Here is a 12,335-nt window from a genome sequence, read left to right on the forward strand (position 1 = left end):
CAGGAGGTAAATGTCTTTTTTAGGTCATGTCCAAGGTCTGTAGCTTGCAGGGTAGACTGAATATGGAAGTTGAGACATAGAAGATGCTCTTTAAAATCAAGAGGTCCTATTGCCATGTAAATAGAGCTGTAGGTATGAGTTTGTGAGTGTTGTTAACACACGTTGCTAAGAAAGTTTTAATAGAAAAACTCCTTCACTAAATTTTGTAATACTCTAGAAATTTTTCCTTGCAAAGTCTGGCAAGGAAAATACTTCATATGAATGGTTTGCTTTTCTTGTTAATCATTCTTAGAAGTTGTTTATTCAGTGGGTCCTGAATTTTAAGACCAAATATAAGTTCTTTCTGTTTATTTCAGAAGCAAACTATTACTGACACTGGATGAACAGGATAGCCTTTTGCACTTGTTTATTGATAATTAAAAATTTTATTGTAGACTTGTCTTACTAAATATTGAGGGGTTCTTATTTTGTTCTAGGACAGATTCTGTAGGCTTCCTTTGATGATTAAAAATTTTAATTTTCTGTTCTAGGTGTGGAACATCAAACAGATGATTAAATTGACACAAGAACATATAGAAGCACTGCTAGACAAATTTGGAGGAGAGCATAACCCACCTTCAATATATCTAGAGGTAAGTTTACATTCAAACAAATGTGTTTAGATTAGTGTTGTGTTATCTTATGTGAAGTATGTGAGGTTAAAACTGAGAATACCTGTATTAAAAGGTTATATTCTCCTTGTGCATTACAAACTGAGCTCTGTTCTAAGAGATGGAAAAGAACTGTATGGCATTCCTGGGGTTCAGTAGGGGAAGATCAGTGGCATGGTGTAATAACAATGTTGGTGCAATAGAAGTGTCAAGGCCCTTCATAGGGGGCAGGGGAGAGAAGATTGTGTTTATAATGGAAAAAAGTCATGCTGTGTTAAAGCCAATGTATACATGAAACATTTTCTAAGACTAACTTTGCCTTTAAAGCAGTTGACTTCCCTTTTTTGTCTTTGAAAAATGGTCATGTATAATCCAAAGAATTGCATTAGTAGAAGGGGACTTCTTACAGAAATAGATCAAATTGTGTGGTGGATTAAAATTTTTACATCACTCCAGATTTATAGAGTTCCATTGACATAGAACCATTAAGAGCTGCATGCAAAAGTTACCTCTGTTAGGAATTGAAGGGGCATCATGTGCTTCAAACTTGCCCTTTTTGTGCTTCCCTCAAGTATTGAAATAACTGGAGGTCAACCAGATTTCTTTTCTAGTCCTTTTATTTGCAATTGCTGCCTAAAGGTACTGGATAATTAAAAATAAAGATCTCATTATTTGAGGTACTTCTAGCTTTTATCTTAATATGTTAGAGCAGGGCACTAGGTTGATTATACAAATGTTGACATTACGTCCTGAACAGTTAAGGTCAAATGAGGCCCTTGGTAGTTGCTTTACTTATTGCTAATGTGAAATAGGAGTATTGAATCAGTGCTATCACTGTTTTATCCACTCTGCTACATTGAAGCACACCTCTGTTTCCACAAGGACTGGTTCATTCCATATGTTTGGTTTTGTTATTGCTACATACAAGTATGTTTCATTAGATTGTGTATCAAACTGCAACAATAATGAACTTAGTCTGTGCATATACATCTATAAGTCTGGATTTAAGGTAGGGAAGTTGTTAATTTAGCTATTTGTCACTTGCTTTTATTGAAACTAAAATCAAGATACATTACTGGAAGCTCTGTGTTTGTTTTGTAGGTCATTGATAGAGAAAAGAGCATTTGCAGTCATAAATAGGTACTGGGAAATTATTATGACAGCATGAGGAGTAAGTCTGAAATAGCTGGTGACCACAAATCATGAATCTGGAAGCAGATTTGCAAGTTACATGGATCCATGTGCCACTGAGAGGAAGCTGCAGCTCTGGCTCATCAGTGTGGTAGGGCAGCCCCATGAGGCAGAGCAGGGTGTTCCTCTGCTGCAGTGAGTTCCACTGGACCATGAGCACATCTTGGCATAAGTCTTGCTGGTTCTGACTAGGGAGCCACAAGCCATTGGGTAGAAGGTGAAAGGGGCTGACATTGTGCTTTTGCAGCTCTTATCCCATAGGACAGTCCTGTGGAAAGGGCCCACCATGGTTGAAATGAAAAGCTTGTTCTTCCCAGCTCTTTGCTATGCAGCTCCTCAGCTTCCTTTGTTCGGGTACTTGCTGCACTGACAGTGAGTAAGCTACCAGTCACTAACCTGTATGGAAAATACCCTGGTTTTGTTGGATTACTTTACCATCCAGGTAGTAGTTTAAACCTCATCATGAAGAAGTCAGTGAGCTGCAAAGCTGTGGTTAAGATTAGGGAAGGGAAAGACTTTGCAGCCACGAGCCAAGAGCTAGAAGATGGGATGAGAGAGGAAAGGAACTTATTTGAATGGTCACTAGCATAGATTAGATCATCCTCAGATGCATTTATCAAGGTGAACAGGATTAAATGCTGCAAACCTGTAATTTGTTAGTGTGTAGACTTCCTGTGGTAGAACTAAAGCGTGAAAGGGAAAAAAAAAAAAGAAGCAATGTATTGCTGAATGCCAGCTACAGTTAGAAGCAAGATTACTCTTTTGCCTTTGACTGTTAATTTCAGTCCAGCAGCAGCTGTCTAGTGTGTCCTTTCTGTGCGTTTCCCACCTTTTGGCTTGGTCGAGATGGGGCTTGCTTTCTATTCTCAGAATTACTTGGCAACAATTTATCTGTTATTTAGCAGTAACCTGTCACTGCTAGAGCTATGTTTTGACTTCCTGTATTCCATCACTTGTCAGAGAAAGGGCCAGAAAAACTCTGGTTGCAGTACAGAAGAATAAAGCTATATGTAAAAAGTTTTGAATGTAGTGTGGTAAAGTGTGAAAGAGCATGTTTGCCTCTAGGAAATGCAGAACCAAGAAAACATAGTGGTTTTGATACAAATAGAAAGATGTCTGTCTGATGTGTTAGAAATGGCAAACTTGCCATGTACAGAGTTAAGATGTGATATTGGGTCTGGGGCTCAAGTTCTGTACCTGGGTGTCATCGCTGTCTTCTGTGGAGGGCTCTTCTTTCCCCTTAAGCTCTTTCTTACCTGCAGTCTGTGAGTAGGTCTGGATGTGGTCTGTGTAGTCTCACCAAAAAGCTTGGGTGGGAAGGTAATGGAACTTAGATTCCATCCATCATCTTCTGATCTATTTTTATTGCTTTGTCAAAGACTCATTTCTGGCTGTAATATAGTCCTGCTTTTACCCAGAATCTGTATGAATAATTTTGGTAGTATGTTACTTGAACTGCATCACCCTTTCCTTTGTTGCTTTAGATTCATAGAATGAGTTGGGTTGGAAAGGATCTTTAAAGTTTTTCCAGTTTAACCCCACCTGCAGGTTGCTCAGAGCCCCATCCAACTTGGCCTTGAATGTTTCCAGGGATGGGGCATCCACCACCTCTCTGGGCAACCTGTGCCAGTGTTTACCACCTTCATCATAAAAGTTTTCTTTCTTGTGTCTAGTCTGGATCTACCCTCTTTGAGTTAAAAACCATCAGCCCTTGTCCTGTAACAGCAGGCCCTACTAAAAAGTCTGTCCCCATCTTTCTGATAGATCACTTTAAATATCAAAAGGTTCTTTAACTATTACAGGCTGAACAATGCCAGCTCTCTGTGTGTCTTCATAGGAGAGGTGCTCCAGCCCTCTCATCATCTCTGTCACCTTCCTTTGTACCCTCTCCAACAGGTCCATGTCCTCTTATACTGGGAGCCCACAGCTGGATGCAGCACTTGAGTGGGGTGTCACAAGAGGGGCAGAATCACCTCCCTTGAACTGCTGGCCACGCTGCTTTTGATGCAGCCCAAGACATGGTTGGCTTTCTGGGTAGTGAGTGCCAGCTCCTGTTAACTTTCCATTCACCAGTACCTGTTCTGCAGGGTTGCTCTCAATCCCTTCATCCCTCAGCCTGTATTGATTAAAACTCTTCTCCTGCTATGACCTCTTTGCATCTTCCATAAAATGTGAGTGACTCTTAAAGACTTCTTAAGAGAGTAGATTGTGTCTCTTGATCATCTCTTGAGGTTGCTATCAGCAAGCATGTTGTCTTCTTTTAGCAAAAGTCTAAATTAGCCAAAACTAAATATGAGGTAAGCATCTGCAAATGAATGCTTTTGCTTACACCCATATTGCCTTTCACTAGATGTAAACATCTAGTTTTATTGTAATGCTTCCTGCAAAACCATGGCTATTTTTATTCTTCTGATAAGTTTGACAGCAATCCATCCATCTTCCAGTGTGTAGATTTTCAGTATCATAGATTGTTTGGTTCTTTTGTACTCCTCCCTGGCTTTACATCTTTAATTTACTACACTTGCCACTACCTGCTTGTGTTCACAGAAATTGCAGCACCCTGTACACTGGCTCCTGGCCTGTGTTGGAGCTGCCTCTGAAGACCTGTCAAGTGAAGTTGTGGTTGAACCTGGTGACAACATTGCCTTTTCAATTAAAGGTGAAAGGAGGGGTTGGGGGGAGCAGAGGCTTGTGAGAAAATGAAGAATTCAACAAGGAAATTAATCTGAAAATTGAGCATTCAAAGGTTATAATAAAATTATTTGTGCATTGAATATAAAACATACATCTCATGTAAAAACAAAAAGGAATTTATGCCTTAGTTACTGTTGCTCAAGAAATAGAAGTTTTTGTTTCTGTATTCATCTGAGAGTGAAGACAAAATTTTCACCCTTCTCAGATTTAATTTTTTTCCCAAATTCAGGAGAGGGTGTCAATGCATTTTACGTCAAAAGAACTTTAAATTTGACAGCTGTTGTTGCAGCCATCATTTCAGGTTTCATCAACTGACTACGAAAGAGAATGCTTTTCTTGAAATATTGAAAGTGATTGACTTGTGCTGTGTTGAATTCAGGATATATTTAATTATTCCTGCAAGAAGGGATACTCAAATTTAGGGGTATCTCCCTGCCTTGATCCATCACTCCTTAGTGATGGTCTTATGAAGGTGAGTGTGCAGCAGGGGGAATAGAGCAGAGCGTGGAAGCCTGGGTGGAAAATATAGTGTGAAGCTGGAGGGCAGCAAGTTGCTTGCCCTGGTCCTCCCTGGGCAGGAAAATTGGGGCTCAGGAGGGAGACCAAAGCTGCAGAGCGACTTCTGTGTCTAAGGTACAGGGGGAGGAAACAAAATGTACAGAAGAAAGAAAAGAACATTTGTCATGAACCATGGAATTTTCTTCTAATCATTATAATTAGTAATAGCTTTGGGAATCTTGTCAATATTCTCTAATGTGATGGTAAGAAAAGCCTTTCTGTTTATTCTGTCTGGAAGAAAGAATAAACCTAGTAAGCAATGACAGTAGTAAAATCTAAAAATGGCTTTTAGCCAAATTTCCTTCTTATATAATCTTGGCTTTTAATTTTTCCCATTTGCTGTGTGTGACCTCAGCTCAAACAGACTCCTGGAAATCACTCTCAAGCCACAGAATGGTTTGGGTTGGAAGTGACCCTAAAGATCATCAGGTTCCAACCCCTGCCATGGGCTGGGAACTTTTCAGTAGACCAACCTGCTCAAAGCCCCATCTAGCCTGACCTAGAACAGGGATGGGGTGTCCTCAGTTTCTCTGGGCAACCTGTTCCATGCAATAGAACAATTCCTCACAATTTCCTCCTAATATCTAATCTCAACACACCCTCTTTCAATTTAAAGCCATTCCCCCTTGTTCTGTCACTACATGCCCGTGTAAAAAGCCCCCCTCCAGTTTTACTGTAGGGCCCCTTCAGGTGCTATAAGGTCTCCCTGGAGTCTTCTCCAAGCTGAAGAACCCCAATTCTCTCGTCCTGTCTTCATAAGAGAGCTACTCCAAATATTTGAAATTACTGCTTGTCTCAGTAGATATAGACATACTAATTTTATTTTTATTTTCTCCTGGAAAAGAGGCTGCAGGAGCTTCTCAGTAGGTTTTACCACACTTTTTGGAAGCACTCTGTATCTCAGTAGCTGAAAACATCAATGATTTTTGTCTTCCCACATAATTTCTTACTGCGTTATATCAGTCCTTGAAGTGCTGTTTCCCAAAATACATAGTTTGTGACTCACCATGGAAAAACCCTTTTCCTAAGGGTTTGTCTAAGCATTGTAAATATTGGAAATATTTACTGCAAAGAAGGCTGCTCTTGTGATACTGGAAAAACCTGGGATTCACTTAGCAAAAATGGTTAAAATATGCAGTTGTGTATTCTTTAGAACACGCATAAAAATTTATATTTCTTTTTCCTCTACCAACAAAGTACTGCTAAAAAGGATAAGCTGAATTAAGGAGAGTAAAGGTCTGTATATTGGTAACAAATGCTGTGTACAAAATGGAATGGGTTGCACAGGCCCAGGCTGGCCAAAAGCACTCAGCTCAAACTTAGAAGGGAGGGATCGTGCTTAAATGAGTTAATCAGATTTGTTAGCTTTTGTAGACTCTTAATGACTGTTCAGGGAGACCTTACCTATTTAAACTTCCCAACTTTTGTATGACCTTTTTGCCCCATAGTCATGTGTACAGTATTACCTACCTTACTTACCTGTAAGAGCTGAAGCAGTATTGGCCCATTTGTGTGTAAATTGTTGTCTGGGATGGGGTTGCATTCTGGACCTGTTGGTTACTTTGGTCCAAGACTGAGCTGCCTGGTCTATAGGGATTTCTTTGGTTTTTTGAATTTCGACTCCACACAAAATGAAGCACTATGCAAATGTATAGAATTACAGTGGTATCAAAATAAGTTTTAGAACTCGGTCAGCTTTCTAATACTGTCTTGAAGGAATCATTCTCTTTCTTACTCCTACTCTTGGAAGCAATTTAAAATGAGAATTGTGGGGGTAGAGGTATGTTTGCCCCCAGCTACTGTGATTTTTATTTTTTTCTTGGCTTTCTCTTTGCCTGAATGTGTTTTGTTCAGGGGCATTGCTGTTCTCAGAACTGAGAGTTTGATTATTGAACATCAGGAGAGCATTTAATTTCTTATTCCTGTATATCTGAAGAATCCATGCAGGAGGTCAAATTAGTTTATTAAAGAACATTACATCTTTGCTGATCTGAAGTATGCTTATTGCAACAGCATGCAGATACAGTCTAAAATAGATCTTGGTGATGAATCTCAGGTTGTTCCAGACTGTGGGATTCCAGGAAAACTCTAACACTGCATATAGACACTGGGAAACCTGGTGGCCCTCTGGGGAATTTCAGATTGGCTTTTACCAGGCTCCTAACAGATGCTGTTCAAATATGTTGGACCAAATCTGGAGTGTCTAAAGTTAGACTAAGTACAGATTTAGGAGTCTTACTAAATGAAGAAATCGTTGACGTACATTACTGTCTATCTTCAGCTCCCATTTAACTTAGTGGGATTTGCGTTTGATCAACAGCCTAAAAGGTCAAAAATCTTTTAAATAGAAACACAATCTCAGTTTCAAAGACCAGGAACCTGTAGTCTACTAGGATTTTGAGTCTTGCGATATGTGTATATTGCCTAAACTTGATTGAGGAAGAGAGAGGGCATGGCAAAAACAGTTACCTGCTTGAGTTTGGACTGGTGTTTTACCCAGATGTAGTAGGGGGCAGAGAGAAGAAGAAATCATATCTTGCCGCTTGGTTTCTCACAGATTAATTTAAAAGAAAAATTGGTTAGTTGCTTTTTATTTCCTTCAATGATTTCACTAGAATGTATAGCCTAGTCATGGCCCAAGAAAACAAATTTCAAATATAATATAAATTATATGTAAAAAAAGAAATGCATATTTTTGAGAAAATCCTTTGTCCTCATGAACAGAACTCTTTTGGCACATCTGCGTAACATCTCTCAGATTCTGTTGAATTCTGAAGTCAGTTTTTATTTTATCAGTAAGTTGAAACTTTTAAGAAGTAACATTAAGGCTGCTGCTCCTGAGTATATACAGTTAAAACTGCAGATATATACAGCAGAATAAGAGAGCAGTTGTGTTTTGGCATGTGTGCACATTGAATATAAACATGCCATCTTGTAATGCTTTAGTTGGACTTTGCAGCTTATCAGGCCATGTTGCATTTTACTTAGTTGAAGTATCAGGGGTGTTCTCACACATGTGAGACTATTATATGATGTGAAAATATACTGATATGCAATATAATTAAAATTCACTTTTCTGTTTTTGATAGCATAGGATTATATGTAGATAGACAAGTTGTGCAGATTTTAATCTAATGTTCAACTTTTCAAATATATACTTTGTGAAACTAAACTTTGTAAATTCGCACCAAGTTGGGAGCAGTCTGAGCTGTCAGTGACCCACGCTCATACCACCAGCAGCAAACTGCACACTGGGCTGCAGCAGCAAATGAGGAGGCACCCATCCGGTCATTAATTGTGTGGCTGCTTTGGGGTGGTGTTCAGCACGGGGAAGAGAAGCTTCAGGAGAAATCTGCAGGCTCTTTCAACATAAAGAGAGACTCGGACTCTTCCCAGACCTGCACAGCAAACGGGGAAGGGGCAGTGTTGCAGATAGTGAGCATCCAGTTCATTTCAGAAGAGACAATTCTTCATCGTGAGTGTGGGGTTTGAGCTCTGGAACTGGCTGCCCAGAGGTTGTGGGCTCTTCATCTTTCCAAAACTTGCAAAGCTTGCTTTGGCAAGGCCCTGAGCAACCTCATTGAACTTGAAAATTATTTCTGTGCTAAATATGTGTTAAGACTAGATCACTTCTGCAGATATCTTCTTACCCTTTTTTCTCTCTTCTTGTTCTGTATCAAGCAAGATTTAAGTTTTATGTAGAACATAACTCACTTAATGGGAATATGGAAATTGATTGGATTGCAGTCTAGATTTCCTGTACTCTTCCTTCTGAAATGCCTTTAGAATCCTTGATTTAATGATCTGTTTGAATCTTCGTCTTAATATTTTTCATGTTATTGATTCCTTACAGACTTAATCCTTTTTGTTTGTTTTTTTCAAAAACATGGTCAGAAACCAACCTCATAGTTGACACAGTGACCTTTGACAGACTTGAATTAATGATCTGTTTGAATCCTTCCTTGATTTAATGATCTGTTTGAATCTTCGTCTTAATATTTTTCATGTTATTGATTCCTTACAGACTTAATCTTTTTTGTTTGTTTTTTTCAAAAACATGGTCAGAAACCAACCTCATAGTTGACACAGTGACCTTTGACAGACTTGAAGGTTTGTGTAGCTGTGGATGCTTGTCTGCTAAAGTGACTGTGCTGCTGCAGGTCAGTTTAGTGGCTGATAGGCAAAGCTGCAACATGATCTTTCTTTCAGCTGGAAATACCTGCTATAGGTCAGCTTTGCTGATGTAACTATCTTTGAATTTAACTCTGTAGAATAATTCTGTCTAGACTTGGTGCTGTTGTCTTTGTAAGGTCTATTTGTGTTAATCATCAGATGAAACTTTGTTTCCCCTAAGTACTTAACCTTTGTGAAATGAAATTTATTGGAGATATTCTGTTTCTGCATGTACTGTAGCCCCTTTTGTAGAAGAAGAATTTTTTTAAAAGAAAAAAATGTTTTTAAAGTGTAGCAATGCATTTCTAGTTCCTTTATGTTTTACTGTGGGGCCTTCTGCTATGACACCGAATAACTGTGTGGTACTTGAGAGCTTTTGTTCTCAGAAAAAATACAGAGCTTTTTGCAGAAATCAGTGGTATAGAACCCAAAGCCAGCTGCAGTCCCCAGCCTTCCATACTCATTGTTTATTCTCTTAAGATAAATCATTTGACTTTGGTTTGCATTAGTGACAGATTAAGCTGCCAATGTAAACATTGTAGGATTGAGTATTTTGAAAGTTGTGTGTAATTTTGTGAAGGAACTAAACCCACGAGTGTCCGGAAGCAATGTAATGTTGTCTGTGTTTGAATAATATTTTGCAATGTTCATGAGAAAGGGAAGTAAGTATTTAGAACAGTATTGGTGAAATGGTAACAGTTTATGTTTCCTAATTTTTGTTTACTGAAAATAATTCTTGACACATGAAGCTTTTACTCAAGTTTCCATACAAAGTTGATCCTGGAAGTAGGAGAGGCACATGTGTTATTGTACAGCCAAAAAATGCCATTATTTATGGTTGGGTAATCTTTCAATTTACTTTTGACAATACAGTTGGGTTAGAGTGAAGATGTTTTGGCTTTAAGTCTCAGAGTTGAGAGTCTATTTGTGAAATGCTAGACATCTTCAGTTTTTAAAAGAAATATTAAATAATTCTCAGTTTCTTGCAACTAACATATGTTTATCAGAAGTGGAACCCATAACATTTAGAATTTGCAACTGTGATGTTCACCTCCATCCTGGGAGGATGAGAAGCTTTCTTAAAAAGGGAGGGATGAACCACTGTTTACACAGCAAGAGCAGTTTGGATTAGGTGAGCCTGCACATATAACCTGAAGAAATAAATTCCTAATAAAACATAGTACTTGTGGCTGCACTACTAAATGTTGGTTGTTTTTTCTCCTTATTTATCTTTTTCCACATTTAGTTGCTGCAGACTATTTGGTCAGTTCAGTTCTCCTGTAACTTTAATTAGCAACAGTTACAAACAAAAAAATAGGAAAGCAAGTAAAATAAGTGATTAAAAAAACCCAAAAACCCAGAACCAGAAAGTATTTTTCTTTTGTGTAAATGTACTGGAAAATATCACTGAAGAATCTATGCATGTTGGTATGGATCTTGCTCTTGCTATAGAGAAAAGTAGGAAATTCTATTCCCTACTGCTTACATGTCAGGTTTGGAAGATCTTTGTTTATTCTTTTCTGTAGAGGTCTAAACAAGGTCTAAATGTGTCAGTTAACACCGACATGCTTCTGTAGTGTGAAACACATGTTGCTTAACTGATTCAGGTTTTTGACGATATTCTGCTAATTTATATACTGAAGAAATGGTTCTAGTATTTTATATCAATCAAAATTTTCTTGTTGCAAATGGTTTTTGACGATATTCTGCTAATTTATAGAAGAAATGGTTCTAGTATTTTATATCAATCAAAATTTTCTTGTTGCAAAGTTGTGCATAACAAACTTTAAAGAAAAATATATACCGATTATATATGTGTTTTATAGACCTTGGCAGTAATGTTTAGTTTAACTACATTTCATAAAGACTTAACGGGCAAATTTAATATTATTGGTGTTTTTGTTTGCTTAAGAAACTTGATCTGTGTAAGTGGGTTTTGTGTAAACATGCTGAAAAGATGTTAAAAAACTTTCCAAGTATCACTTTTATATGTTTATGGATGGCTTTGAGATGGGCAAACTTTGTTGTCTTCTAACAGAAAAACATTTTTTGTACTTTGTTATGAAAGGATAGTGCCTGAGGTGAAGGATAGTGAACAGTGAGGAATCAGATACAGGTCATAAGAAGCAGGTTTGAGCTTTCTCTTAATTATTGCATTAGAAGTATTTAACTGTCATTCTAACAGAATGATTCTGGAGCTCAGTAATTCAGCATTGCAGCTGACAATATTGGTTAAAGACTTCTGTCTTTTTTTAAGTGGTTGTGAATTAGAATCTTCAGTACAGGTGCTTTGAAACAGTAACTTAGGATTTCTTCTATCCTTTTCTTCATTTAATATGTTAAAATATTACTTGTTGGTTCAGAAGGTTTAATATGATGTTTTTCATTGTATGCTGAAAATTTGACCTGACCACTTTCTTCATATTCTTTGGAAATTTATATTTGTTTAGGAAGTGTTTTGTTTCACGTTTCATCAGAATTTATATTTCTGGTTTTGTCTGAGGCTACTGCATGATTAAAGCAGCTGCTGTTCCTTCACAGGCCTATGAAGAGTACACCAGCAAGCTTGATGCTCTACAGCAGAGAGAACAGCAGTTACTGGAATCCATGGGGAATGGAACTGATTTCTCTGTCTCCAGTTCAGCTTCAACAGACACAGTTGCATCATCTTCCTCCTCTAGCCTCTCTGTAGCACCTTCATCCCTTTCAGTGTATCAAAACCCTGCTGATATGTCACGGAATAACCCTAAGTCTCCACAGAAGCCCATTGTTAGAGTCTTCCTGCCCAACAAGCAAAGGACTGTGGTGAGTCAGTTTCTATTCACATACTTGTAACCTCAATATTTCCTGTGTCTCTCTCCCTCTGTATACAAAAGTTAATTTCAGAGCTGAAATATACCTGGGTGGAGGGTGGAGGTCAGAAGTGTCATGATCACAGTGCTCTGCTGCACTCCGTTGTTTTGATCTGTTGAATGTTTTTGACAGGATTAACTCAAAAAAGTTCATTATAGCAATAATATAGAATACAGAACTTTCAGGAGTTTTGTAACTATGAAGATACCTCAAGAA

The 12,335-nt window shown here is 38.1% G+C and overlaps 1 protein-coding gene across 2 annotated transcripts in view; it reads left to right on the forward strand.

The window, feature by feature from the left end:
* The first annotated feature begins 534 nt into the window (after window positions 1-534).
* The window catches only part of BRAF (B-Raf proto-oncogene, serine/threonine kinase), a 65,285-nt gene continuing 53,484 nt past the window's right edge, over window positions 535-12,335 (forward strand). For both annotated transcript variants that reach the window (XM_039708345.1, XM_039708344.1), the window contains exons 1-2: window positions 535-632; window positions 11,808-12,071. In XM_039708345.1, coding sequence (XP_039564279.1) covers window positions 549-632; window positions 11,808-12,071 — 348 coding nt within the window. In that variant the 5' untranslated portion in view covers window positions 535-548. The remainder of the gene's footprint in view (window positions 633-11,807; window positions 12,072-12,335) is intronic.

The sequence above is a fragment of the Passer montanus genome, unplaced genomic scaffold (genome assembly GCF_014805655.1).
Source record: "Passer montanus isolate IOZ18808 unplaced genomic scaffold, ASM1480565v1 scaffold20, whole genome shotgun sequence".
NCBI lineage: Eukaryota > Metazoa > Chordata > Aves > Passeriformes > Passeridae > Passer > Passer montanus.